The sequence below is a fragment of the Loxodonta africana genome, chromosome 9 (assembly GCF_030014295.1).
Source record: "Loxodonta africana isolate mLoxAfr1 chromosome 9, mLoxAfr1.hap2, whole genome shotgun sequence".
Classification (NCBI taxonomy): Eukaryota; Metazoa; Chordata; class Mammalia; order Proboscidea; family Elephantidae; genus Loxodonta; species Loxodonta africana.
The window spans coordinates 43,254,676-43,269,074 of NC_087350.1; the positions used below are offsets into that span (position 1 = coordinate 43,254,676).

General features: G+C 37.8%; 1 protein-coding gene across 6 annotated transcripts in view; it reads left to right on the forward strand.

The window, feature by feature from the left end:
• SETX (senataxin) overlaps positions 1–14,399 on the forward strand; it is a 94,070-nt gene that overhangs the window by 39,173 nt on the left and 40,498 nt on the right. For all 6 annotated transcript variants that reach the window (XR_010322978.1, XR_010322979.1, XM_010587549.3 and 3 more), the window contains one exon: positions 639–4,859. Coding sequence is in view for 4 of the 6 variants with exons in the window: in XM_010587549.3 (XP_010585851.2) it covers positions 639–4,859 (4,221 nt within the window). In the remaining 2 variants the exon portion in view is untranslated. The remainder of the gene's footprint in view (positions 1–638; positions 4,860–14,399) is intronic.

Sequence of the window (14,399 nt, forward strand, 5' to 3'; positions counted from 1 at the left end):
TGTTTTTAGAATTTAGATGATTTTGTGTTGTCTTTATATTATATAGAAAGATGTGGTAGTCTGCTTCTGTAGAAATTTACAGCCTTGGAAACGCTGTGGGGCCACCGTGAGTCGGAATTGACTCAATGGCAGTGGGTTTGGGTTTTGGGGTTTTTATGTTGTATAACAATGTTTTGCATAACTAGTTGAATTCCTGATTTTATGATATGTAACTGTTCTGAATCAACTACTACATAAGACCTTCTGATTAAAAAAATATATTGAGCTTGGGAAAAAAATGGACTTTGGAAAGTTAATTTTTAATTGCAATTAGAGAGGGTGGAAACTTCATGGAGTTTGGGGAGATGAGTGACATGTCTAGAAATCAGAACCAGAATGGAAAAGCCAGAGTGCATGGAGGGTGGTGGATTATGCCTTTTCAAGAAACTTTATCCTCAAAGTTCACCTCAAGTTTTTAATTCCTTGGGGGTATATGTATATTAAAGATAATACATAGTAGACCAAAATAGGAAACTTGAAAAATATATCTTCTTATAATTTGTGTGTTAAACCTATTGCGGGATAAGATAACTTTATTGAACGGTGGTTTTTTTTTTTTTTTTTTTTTAATCTGAATGTCAATATTTCTTTCATTTTAGGATTCAGGGTGGCGGTCGGCCATTTGCCCAGATTATTGTCCTAACATGTATGAAGAAATGGAAACATTAGCCAGTGTGCTTCAGTCAGATATTGGTCAAGACATGCGTGTTCATAACAGCACATTTCTATGGTTTATCCCTTTTGTTCAATCCCTCATGGATCTTAAGGATTTGGGTGTGGCTTATATAGTAGAGGTTATTCATCATCTGCACTCTGAAGTCAAAGATGTTCTCAACCAAAGAGATGCTGTGTGTGACAAAGTCACTGAATTTTTTCTTCTAATTTTGGTGTCAGTGATTGAACTGCACAGAAATAGAAAATGTTTGCATTTGCTGTGGGTTAGTTCACAGCAGTGGGTGGAAGCTGTTGTAAAATGTGCCAAGCTGCCTACCACTGCATTTGCACGGAGTTCTGAGAAGTCATCGGGAAATTGTGCCAAAGGAACCGCAATGATATCATCTTTGTCGTTGCATTCCATGCCATCTAACTCTGTACAACTTGCTTGTGTACAGCTGATTAGAAGTCTCCTTAAAGAGGGTTATCAGCTTGGGCTACAGAATCTTTGTAAGCAATTCCGGGATAAGCTCAACTTTTTCCTGCGAGGAAATTTATCTCTCGGTTGGCAGCTGACTAGTCAGGAAACCCATGAGTTACAAACTTGTCTAAAGCAAATTATTAGAAACATAAAAGTCAAAGTACCTCAGTGTAGCACTTCTGTGGATCTGACTCTTGCATGTAAAAGTCCTCCTGCATCTTACAGTAAAGAAGAAACTGAACAAATAGGGAAGAAGTTTAAAAAAGATACACATTATCTGGAAAATTCTAGTCCAACATTTTCTAAAGAACCAATGAAAGCTGACACATATCAAGTACAAGAGGGTATATTGATAAAAGCAAGTAAAACTGTGGCAGAGGACAATGAGCAAAATTATGTAAAGGATTCCAAACTAGAAGACCATCTCTTGGCTGAATCATGCTTAAAACAGACTAAAAGACTTTTTACTGAAAGAGCTCAAGATCAAGCTAAAATAAATACGGGGAAGCAGAAGTCTGTAAAAGAGAATTCTGCACATATACCACGGAATAGTACTTTAAGAAATGGTCCAGAAAGGGGATGTGACAGAGGAGTGATAATATCAACATGTATGTTGACTGATTCTAGCATTGATGCCCTGGAAAATGTGTCCACATCAAATGAGGATTTTACTTTAAAGGATGATGCTCTTAGTAAAACCTCAAAACCCAAAACTAAGGCACAGAAAGATGAGATCTGTGCTAAGTTATCACATGTAATAAAGAAGCAATGCCAGAAAAGTACTTTGGCCAATAATGCAATCAGTTTAGAAGAAAACCTGATTGTATCTAACATTGAGAGTTCCTATCCAAGGAAAGATACCGGAGATCAGAACGGGGATGGCTTCATATACAATCTGTCTTTAGACCCTGTTGGTATTCTGGATGATAATAAAAGTGGAGGACAAAAATTTCAAAATAGTTTATTGCTAAAAAAGAAACAGGTAAAGATTGAGAAATTAGATATTTTCTCTTCCCATGAAAACAGTCGTCAGATACAGGAAAGCCATGTTGATGGTAAAGACTTGATCTCATTTACAGATGTGACCAATACTTCAGTGAAGAGAACACCTTCCTTTAAAGATACTGTGACTGTACTCGAATCAAAGAATAGGGAGATGAGTAAGAGTACTGATCAGGTTTCTTCTTACTTGCCAAGAGAACAGACCTCTGGCATCAGTCCTAAATCTGAAACCTTAACAGATTCTCAGATAGACAGAGACCTCCATAAATTGTCTTTAATAGCTCAAGCCAGTGTTATTAAGTTTCCATCTGATTCAAATAAAAAAAAGAACTCAACTCAGCTACAAAGAAAAGTAAAAGATGATAAAAGATGTTTCACAGCTAACCAAAATAATGAATCTACTTTGGTCAAGGAATCTTGCCGGGAACAGATTATTATTATTTCAGATTCTGATGATGATGATGATGATGGAGATGGAGATCAAAGAATTCTGGGTTTTGAAAAACACACTAAAATAGACAAAATATGCATTAAGAAAGAATATCCAGAGCAGCATGCTTCAAGAGTTAATAGTAGTGTGGAAAAAAAGCTAATAAAAGAGGAAGGAACAATGTTCGAGGAATCTGAGTCTCAGATTTTTGAGTTTGAAAGTCCAAATGAGGTATTTTCAGTTTGGCAGGATCATAAACCAGATGACAGTTCAGTTCAAGAGGTTGCAGAAAAATCATATTTGACTCATATAGCTGATATCACAAATAATTGGGGTTATGATACAGATTTTGTACCTGAAGAGGTTATTAAAGAAGTAGCAGAGAGTGTTGAAGAACACGCAGAACCACAGAGTAGTAGTATTTCTGTTGAGAAATTTTGTGAAATGGAAGTAAAATCCAAGAGAAAACGATTTGAAAAAGCTATGGCTGAAGATCCCCTGAGGCCTTCATCTTCTGTCAGAAATGAGGACCAGTTTGATGTTCTGAATGAGAGAGATCTTACTGAAACTGGTTTTGAAGGTACAGATATAAGGACTGCAACTCCCAATTCAAGCATTCAGAAAGCCACTGCAGCTTCACTAAAGAAGTCTTCTCCAAAGCTTCGTACTTACTCAAAACCCATTAGGAAAGTCCCAGTTTCTAAAACTCCTAAGAAAACACATTCAGATGCCAAAAAAGGGCAAAGTAAAAGTTTGAATTACATAAGTTGTAGGACAACTCCTGCTATAGTTCCACCAAAGAAATTTCGCCAGTGTCCTGAACCAACTTCAACAGTAGAAAAACTTGGTTTGAAAAAGGCCCCACGGAAGGCATTTGATTTATCTCAGCAGTCTTTAGAGTGTTTGAATCAATTACGTGATTATGGCAAAACTGTTGGAGTAGTTGATACCCGAAAAAAGGCTAAATTAATTTCTCCTCAAACTCTCTCTGTCAAGAATAATAAGAAACTGCTGACAAGTCAAGATCTTCAGTTGCAAAGGCAAATGAGATCCAAATCACAACGAAGTAGACAAGGACTTGTTGATCGTGAAAGTACAGATACTGCAAAGGCAGGGCCACGTGCACCATCAAATTCTGACACATTTGTACCAGAATCTGATCAGTCAGCTCATAGTTATAAAGGAGGAACTGAGGTTATTGCTAACAATAATGGAAAACAATTACTAAAATGCAATTCTTCAGAACCAGAAACCATAACACCAAAATATGTTTCTCAGGTGCCTGATAATACTCGTCTTTTGAACCAGTGTGATTCTATAATGTTAAATGGGAGAATACCAACAAATAAAATAATTGTCGCTAGTTCAGAGGGCCCTTTTCCAGGCAGAGGTGATCTCACAGCACATCAGTCTGAAGTGGCAGCTTTGAAAGAGGGAGAGCCTGAATCCAACAGTGATACAGAGGATGATAATTTATTTTTAACTCAAAATGATCCTGAAGATATGGATATGTGTTCACAAATGGAGACTGCTACAGTCATTGAAGTACTTTATGGAAAAGATACATTTCAGATAGACGACTCTGTAAGTCTGCCTCAGTTGCAGTCTTTGAGTAACAAAAAATGTAAGCACAAAGATTGTGTTGAAACCACAAAAAACCAGGGTGATTACTGCTCAAAACACTCTGAAGCTAAAGCAACAGATGAAGATGTATTTCGTAAACCTGGCTTGCCTCTTTCTGCATCTAAACCTTTAAGACCTTCCACTACTAAAATTTTTAGCTCAAGTAGTACTTCACGAAATGCTAATCTTTCCAAGTCTTTGGAAAATACTTCAGCACTTCCACCAGCACTAAAAAATAAATCAAATAGAGTGCAATCTATTGGGAAAGTACCACAGCCAGCCTCGGTGATGCCTCAGAAGCCAATGGGTGATGGAAAGAGTTTGTGCAGCGTTCTTTCTCCAACTCCGGATAATTCCAACAGGCAAGGCTACAAACTTCCATTTGGTGAAAGCAAGTCTTTTTTAGCTTCCTCTCCAGTAAACAGTCTCTCGTCATCACAGTCCATCTCTGATACCTTCGTTAAAGAGATCTTAAAATGGAAATATGAAATGTTTGTGAACTTTGATCAGTGTGGGCCCCCAGCAAGTCTTTATCGGTCCCTCTCAAGACCTGTGCCTGTCAGATTTCAAGATAGTGGAGATTATTTTAGTGTCTTTTTTCCTTTGATGATACTGAATACTTTTGAAACAGTAAGTATATATTCTAGTTATATCCCTCTCTAGACTTGTGAAGATGTTATGTTTCTTTTCTTTACCAAGCTGAGTAATAAGTAGAATATAGTCAAAGTAGCTGACCTCACTGTGATTTAGAACTAGATCTTAGATTTCATTTTGCACATCCATTTGTGCCAAGCACTGTTCTTAAACCTCTGCCCTCCTGGAGCTTATAGCCTAATAGGGGAAATAGACACAACTCAGGATGATAACATACCAAGTCCAGAGGTATGTTTATCCATGCAGAGGTAAGGGAATATTTGTCCATGTGAGGTGTGTTTGTCCATGCAAGGGTAAGGGAATATGTATCCACATGAGAGATGTTTATCCATGGAAGGGTAAGGGAATACTTCTCAGATGAGTTAGTATCTCAGCTGCATTTTGAATTTTTTTTTTTTTTTGGCATTTTAAAGGTAGGTTGGTTTTTACTTTTGCAAATTCCTAAGAAAACCTAAGTATGCAGTAAGACTCTTAAAATGAAGAACATTGAGGGAAATATTTGTTAATTCATTCACTTAACAGATATTCAGGTTTCCAGTATGTGCCAGTTGCTGTTACAGGGCTGGGAGGTGAAGTGATGAACAGGCAGACAAGGTCTCTGCCCTCAGGAATGATCGTTTCAGATACTGGTGATGAGGACCCTAATTGAACCAGAATAAAGGACAGTGGGGCACTTTAGAGTGAAAGGTCAGAGATAACCAGAATGAATAGAAGGAATCATCTTTGGGAGGTATATTCCAGGTAGAGTGAGTATTATAAAAACAGGCTTGATGTGTTGAAGGAAAAGGAAGTATAGTGCACAAAGGAGGCAAATCTAATATTTAAGAAGATAATCAAGTGAATTATAAATACTTGTCAAGATAAAGGAAACCCTGGTGGCATAGTGGTTAAGTGCTATAGCTGCTAACCAAGAGGTCGGCAGTTCAAATCCGCCAGGTGCTCCTTGGAAACTCTATGGGGCAGTTCTTCTCTGTCCTATAGGATCGCTATGAGTCGGAATCGACTCGACGGCAGTGGGTTGGGTGGGTCAAGATAAAGGCTTTTATAAGGCTAGAACTGGTGCATCTTTAAAATGCATTTCATGTTGAATCTTTTATATCAATTTATGACCCAATTTTTAGCCGTTGTTTTAGGACTTAATTTGACTGTTTCAAAAATGTTAGAAACAATTAAATGACAAAGGGTCTTCAATATTCATCCATAGCACCAGAATAAAAAATTGGTATCAGAAGAGTTAAAAGCCTCTTCCTGTTGCTGTTGAGTCAGTTCCAACTCATGGTGGCCCTATAGGACAGAGTAGAACTGCCCTCTAGGTTTTCAAGGCTGTAATCATTACAGAATCAGACTGCCACAACTTTCTCCCAAGGAGTGGCTGGTGGATTCAAACTGCCAACCTTTAGGTTAGCAGCTGAGGGCTTAACCATTGCGCCACCAGGGCTCCCTAAAAGGTCTCTAGGTGGTGCAGATGGTTTTTGTTCAATTTGTTGTTGTTAGGTGCCATCGAGTCGGTTCTGACTCATAGCGACCCCAAGTATTAACAGAACAAAACATTGCCCAGTCCTGTGCCATCCTCACAGTAGTAGGACTGTTTAAGCCCTTTGTTGCAGCCACTGTAACAGTCCATCTCGTTGAGGGTCGTCCTCTTTTCTCTGACCCTCTCCTTTACCAAGCATGATAACCTTCTCCAGGAATTGGTTCTTCTGATAACATGTCCAAAGTAAGCAAGATGAAGTCTCACCATCCTCACTTCTGAGGAGCATTCTGGTGGTACTTCTTCCTAGACAGATTTGTTCATTCCTCTCCAGTCCATGGTATATTCATTATTCTTTGCCAACACCACAATTCAAATACGTCAGTTTGTCGATCTTTATTTTCTAGCTTTTGCATGTATATTAGGTGATTGAAAATACCATGGCTTGGGTCACATGCACCTTTGCTTTTTAGCACTTTAAAGAGGACCTTTGCAGCACATTTGCTCAGTACAATATACATAGTTTGATTTATTAACGGCTGCTTCCATGGGCATTGATTGTGAATCCAAGTAAAATAAAATCTTTGACAATTTCAGTGTTTTCTATATTTATTATGATGTAGCTTGTTGGTCCAGTTGTGAGTTTTGTTTTCTTCATGTTGAAACATAATCTGTACTGAAGACTAGCCTTTGCTCTTCATCAGTAAGTGCTTCAAGTCCTCTTCACTTTCGGCAGGTATCTGCATATGGCAAGTTGTTAATGAGTCTTCCTCTAGTCCTGTTCTGTTCTTCATATAATCCAGCTTCTAGGATTATTTGTATGATTGATAAATTTCAGACTGCAGAAGTTATAATCTTCAGTTTCTCTAACTTTGGCATTAGTGATTGGTGCGCTCATTTACTAACCTGAAGATTGGCAGTTTGAACTTCAGAAGAAGGGCCTGGCGATCTGTTTCTGTTAAGATTACAGCCAAGAAGCACCCTATGGAGTGGTTCTACTCTTAACACATGGGAGCACCATGAGTCAATTGACTAAATGGCAGTGGATATACTAGAAGAATTATTTTCTTCCCATAGAAAAATTGCCGGTAGCTCAGTGAGTAATAAGCCGGGGAAAGTACAGAATTTTACTGACTTTGAAACTTATTTTTTCTTAAACCTTTATTTTTGCTGGAAAGCACTAAATCACTTAGAAGCCTTTCGTATTTCCGTTAATGGAGAGATACATATTTTGTATTTTAATTTTTCCTGAGTTAAGGGGTATTTATGTATTCTTTTTAAGATTTTTTTCCTTCCAGGACCTTTTTTGTAGCCCCAGCCTTTTCAGAACAGAATGAGTACAAGTTCTAATTGTACATACACAAAGCTTAAAATAGTCAAATATTCTACAAGCCCCATTGCATAAACACCCCTCCCCCAGTAACCATTTTCAACTCTTAATGGATCCTTTTAATATTTACCTTCATGTTTCTAAATAATGTGCCTGTGTTGTAATTTCTTCGTGTTTCAGTTTTAGGTATTCTGTTAATTTCCTGCTACTGAAAGTGCCCTTTCTTCGCACCCTCACCTTCACACATGCACACACCCCCTTCCTGTTGCCTCATTCTTCCTATGGAATTATTTTGTAATTTTTAGATCAGTTATTTTTTGTTGTTTTTGACTATGTAAAAGCTATTCACAGCTAAGTCACGTTATTATTTTTAGGTGCTACCTAGTCAGTTCCAACTCATAGTGAATAGAATAAAACATTGCCCAGTTCTGTGCCATCTTCACAATCGTTGTGTTTGAGCCTATTTTGCTGTGTCGCAGCCACTGTGTCAGTCCATCTCTAAGAGCCTTCCTCTTTTTCGCGCTCCCTCTGCATTACCAAGCATGATGTCCTTTCTCCAGGGACTGGTCCTTTCTGATAATATGCCTGAGGTATGTGAGATGAGGAAACCCTGGTGGCGTAGTGGTTAAGTGCTACGGCTGCTAACCAAAAGGTCGGCAACGCAGGTCCATCAGGCGCTCCTTGGAAACTCTATGGGGCAGTTCTACTCTGTCCTATAGGGTCGCTATGAGTCGGAATCGACTCCTTGGCACTGGGGCTTTTGTATGTGAGATGAAGTCTCGCCATCCTCTCTTGTAAGGAGCATTCTGGCTGCACCTCTGCCGAGACAAATTTGTTCATTCTTCTGGCCGTCCTGGTATCAGTATCGTTCACCAACACTGTAATTCAAAGGCATCAGTTCTTCTTTGGTCTTCCTTATTCATTGTCCAGCTTTCACATGCAGGATGCTATAACTACTTTTCCTTTCCTTCTCAACTCTTTGCTTTTTCTGGATTGATTTATTGTTTTGTTTAATTTTCTGTGTACTTATCACTAAATTCGGACTCTCTTTTGGATGTTTAAATCTCTCATTGTGATCAGATACATCAAGTGATTATAAATTTCATCTTCTTGGTATATGACAAAAAAAATCCATTGCTATTGAGTCAGTTCTGCAAGCTGTTAAAGAGTAGTCCTGTTCCATAGGGTTTACTTGGTTGTAATCTTTATGGAAGCATGGTGCTGCTGGGTGAGTTCAAACTGCCAGCCTTTTAGGTTGGTAATTGAGCACAAACTGTTTGTGCCACCCAGTTATCCTGAAAGAACCCGCCATCTTCATCCTGGGGCTTTCATTTTCTTCATTCCTGTGTTAAATCTCTCTCTCCAATATCCCATATCATCATCTTTTGTGGTTCCTCCCTATTTTAATAAAGCACGTTCTTTAAGTTTCCTGAGAAGAGAAGGTAAATTTCTGAAAACTGGCATGTCTTAAAATTTCTTTAATCTCATTTTTTTTTTTTATTTCTTCTATTTTCGTTCTCATATATATATTTTTTTCGTCTATTTTTCTTGGAGGTTTTCTCAATTTTTTCTTACAGGTGTATTGAATTTCTTTTTTAAGCATATTTTTAATTTCCTGAAGCTTTTGCTTTCAGAATGTTCCTTTTTGTAGCATTCCTTTTTTTTTTTTATGAACAGCAGTATCTTTTATTGTCTAAAGTTTATTAATGACAATTTTTAAGTTAGTTAAAAGTTTTCCTCCCTTCGTATAGCCCATTTCCTTAGTTGCTTTTTTCCTGATCATTTTAGTGTCAATAGATCTTTCATTTTAATTCCTTTCTTCAGACGCCTGATGATTTGTGGTGTTCTTCTCATATTTAAGAATGGGACGCTAACAAAACAGATTGGAGTGTTATTCATAATAGGCAAAAAATGGAAACAGGTCCGCTTATCAGCTGATGAATGTATAAACAAAATGTGTATGCATATAATGGAATGTGCAGTCATGAAAAGGAATAAAATTCATATACATGCTATAACATGGATGAATCTTGAAAACATTTGTACTAAGTGAAGGGACCAGACACAGAAGGACAAATACTGTCTGAGTCCATGTACATGAATTGTCTAGAATAGGCAAATCAATACAGACTGACAGTAGATTACCGGTTGCCAGAGGATGGGCATAGTGGGGAATCAGAACTAACTGCTAATAGGTACAGGTGTCATAGCTTCTTTTTGGGGTGATGGAAATGCTCTGGGGTGAGTGGTGATGGTTCCATGATAATGTATTTACTGAAAACCATTGAATTGTACATTTTAAAAGGATGCATTTTATGTTGTGTCAGATACACCAAAAAAAAAAAAAAAAACACTGCCATCGAGTCGATTCTGACTCATAGTGACCTTATAAAACAGAGTGTAACTGCCCCATAGAGTTTCCAAGGAGTGTCTGGCGTATTCCAACTGCCAGCCTCTTGGTTAGCAGCCATAGCACTTAACCACTACGCCACCAGGATTTCCGTGTGAAGCATAGCTCAGTAAAAAATGTTATTAAAAAAGAATAAATTGAATACCAGTAGATTAAAAGAGTTGCTTAGGAAGACAGATGAAACTCTGAATTTTACAAAAACAATCCTTTTTAATTGTACTGTGGAAGTTAAATGTGATCAGAATGATGCCAAAGCATGGTGAAATCCAACATTAATTTCATTCTTTATGTTATGATTTCATACTTAGCTGCAGTTATAATCTATTTTGTTAAATACGAGATTTATCTGAAAAGCAGATTGGAAGCATTGTGAAAAATAGCCTTCTTGATGCTTGGCATTTCAGTGAGGAGTCCAGTCCCCACCCTTATGTCAATATCTTTAGTTTTTTTTTTTTCTCTCGTAGGATCAAATTCCCCAGAGAGCATTCTGCAGATATTTTACCTGGGAAGTGTAGGCCTTACTGGGAACTGAGTGTGGGGAGACAGCTGAGATGGAGAGTGAAGGGTGGAGGGGAGGGCCCCAGCATTCAGTATATAAACATTAACTTAATTCCCTTATTTTTAGTATAGTATCCCTGCCATGCCTACTGTTCCCAAGGCCAGGACCTGTTTTATTCTCTCTAGGGACTAAATCCCTTGTTTTTTCCAGGATGAGGGAGGAGGACTCTCCCTGGAGGCTTCCTTGCAGGGATATACATCAGATTGCTTCCTGGTTGGAGTTCAGCTTCTTAGGCTTGCTGAGTTAGTTCCAATTCATCCATCTGCTTTCCAGCTTCCAAAATTTTGCTTCTCATGTCTCTTCTTTTGTGTTTTTTGTCCTAATGGGCTAATCTAATCTTGTTTTTAAAAATCCCTTTAGTGTTTTGTTGGGATTACAAGAGGAATTAAAGGAAATGCATGTGTTCAGTCTACCATCTTTACCTTGATGTTTTACGTTTTTCTTTTTTTAACCATCAGCTTAAACAGCATTGTTTTTGCATTTTTAATTTATATAGAAAAGGCGCCTGGGTGGCTCCAGTGGTTTGCCATCAACTGCTAAACTGAAGATCGGCAGTTCAAACTCACCCAGCGGCTTTGCAGAAGAAAGTCCTGTTAAATTGCTTCTATTTTTATAAAGATTACAGCCAAGAAAATCCTTTGGAGCTGTTCTGCTCTGTAACACATGAGTCATGAGTCAGGCCGATTCAGTGGCAGCTGGCAGCAACAACAGTGTATACAGGCCAATAATTATTAGCATTATTATTAAGATATCTTGTTTAATTTTAATTTTTATTCTAATGAGCAGTGGGCTATGGCATCAACCACAGCCTGAACCAAGGGTCATCACCATCGTTTTGATGTAATTTAGCAATACTTTGGTTGTTATCCTGTTTAGAATGTGAAATGTAGTGTTTGGCTCTCCAGTTACTATGTGTAATTGCTGGTGAAGTATAATGACATTATGCTGGATCATCCCTCAGCACAAAAGGCAGATGAGAGCAAATTCAACTTTTAGAAATATTAATCTTTTCTGTACTGATATGCTATGAGTCGGAATCGACTCGACGGCTCTGGTTTGGGTTTGATTTATACTGATATGACTGATGGAAGAAAGATTTGTTTCTCAATCCTTATATTTTAACACATAGAGGATATTAATGATATAAGTGTGCACTGTTTTGGCAGTGGCCAGTATTTTCACTCAGTTTTGGCAAATTCTCTTTTATCTTCTCTTACTTCTGATCCTCAGCTCTAACCTCTGTGTTAACAATACAAACAATTCAGTGGACAGAGGCACTGGATAATGGATAAAAGGAGCAGTAATCCAAGAACATAATTGATCATGAACATATATGCATGTAATAGTATAATTTCAAAATATACAAACCCAACAATTGACAGAACAATTGCTTAGATGATCACAGCTGCTATAGCTAGTACTCAGCACTACAATTCATTAAGATGAGAAAAAGAGAGGAGTGAATAATTGAAAGAGATACGATTTTGATCATTTGCAGGTGATACCACTTCTACTTAGAAACCCCAATAGAATCAGTAGTTGGGTACAAGATTAATGTGCAAAAAGATCAGTGGTGTTCCTTTCACCAGCTAGAAAACATAAATGCTCAGTTATTGTGAGCAAAATTATAAACGTGTTGGGAGTTAGCCTGACAAGAGTGCATGAGACATTTATGGAGAACACTATGAAATCTTAAAGGACATGAAACTGAGTAACTGAAGAAAGGTTCCATATTCATGGTAAGACAACTTTGTAAAGATGTGACTCCTTTATGAATTGATCTATAAATTTGGTGTAGCTTTAAAACTCCAGCAGGATTTCTTGAGGAGGTTGATAAATTTATTTTAAAATTTGTTTGGAAGAATAACATCTATTAATAAAGTCGCTTTGAAAAGAAAGCTTAAGGGTGGGGGATAGAGGTAGGTGGTGGGTATGCACTCACCTTATTAGATATAAAGGTATGTTTCAAAGCCATAGTAATAGTCACAGTATGAGTGGCACAGCAACAAGCAAATAATCCAGTGAGGTGGGATAGAGACCCTTTGGTTCCTGAAACTTCACTCTTGCCTGCACCCAAACTTTTCTGAGTTTTGGGCTTTCGCAAAGGATTGGGAGATGGTGGAGATGGAAACTGGTACAAGATAAATAGGATACCAGAATTGAGTGGGGAGATGATAGATTGAGTGATGGTGTTGGGAAAAAATTAGGATAGATCCCTACCTTATATAGCATATAGTCTTTAATTAAACTTACATTTGAATGTAAAACTTAGTAAGCTAATAGAAGTAAATATCAGAAAATACATATGTCAATTTAGGTGGTTAAGGATACAGTCAAAACATTAACCACAAACTTAGAAATTAATGGATTCACTCTGTCAAAGTTAATAGTTAAGATGAAGGACCCCATAGTTAACATAGGAAGAGGAGAGTTAAAACATTCCCAAACTGGCAAGAGATTAACAGCTAGAATATACAAGTAAATCACCAGAAAAGTACGAGAAGTCAATAGAAGATGGACAAAGAATACAAAGACAGTTCACAGAAGGGAAAACCTAAATGGTAAATAAGTATATGAAACAAACAAAAAAAACCCATTGCCGTCTAGTTGATTTCAACTCATAGCAACCGAATGGGACAGAGTAGAACTGCCCCATAGGGTTTCCAGTGAGAGCCTGGTGGATTTTAACTGGCGACCTTTTGGTTAGCAGCTGTAGCACTTAACCACTCGACCACCAAGTTTTCCAAGTATATGAAGTGTTACTCAAACTCATTAAGAACAAAAGAAAATAGCAGTTAGGGTGGTGAACAATACCAAATATATTATTTGAGGAAATGGGAACTCTAATACACTGCCGATGGGAATGTAGACCAGTGTATTCATTTTGAAGAACAGTCTGCCAAAGTCAATGAAGTTGTGACCCATTGCGACTCAGCAAAATCTCACTCCTGGGCGTATTCACCAGAAGAACATAGGCACGGGTCCATTCGTAAGGAATCCATCTGTCTTATGATATTATTTATAGGATTGTTGTGGGGTTGGAACCAGTTAGGAGAACGGATGAATAAAATGTGGCAGTTTCATTCGAGGGAATCCTATGCAGCAACCAATACCAAAAGACTTAAAAAATGTTGAGTTAAAAATGAAAGCAGATTTCTTGCATATTACCATTTTTGTAAGTTATACAAGCAGACAACACTGGACTTTTCGATGATACTAATACCAAGCACAGTAGAATTGGGTGCCTGGGGTGGAAATGGGAATGGGAATCTGGGATAAAGGGGAAGAAAAATCAAATGAGGGAGACCTTGTGTAGACTTAAGAGGGTAGTATGTTGTGAGCTAAAGATTTTGATGGACTCTCTTTACCTGAGATTGAAAAGGGGAAGGAAAAATAGAGCAAGAGAAGTAATTTTTTTTTTTTTTTTAATGTAAACCAAAAATTGTTTATTTATACATTTGGGGAGGGCTGGTCATCTTTATTTCTTAGAGAGTCCTCAAAGATAACTTTTCTGAGATTTGGGCCTTGGCAAAGGATTGGGAGATGAGTGCAGAGTTTGAGAAGCTGTTGGGGTGATATGTTAGTGAGGAAACCCAAGGGTTTGCAGCAAATCTAGGTAGTTCTGGACTTGTGAGATACTCTGGTTGGGAAGTAGAATTCCACTATCACTGCCCAACAGTACTTTATGCAGTGATGGAAATGCTTTATATTTGCAGTATATAGTATAATCACAGGTAACTTTTGAC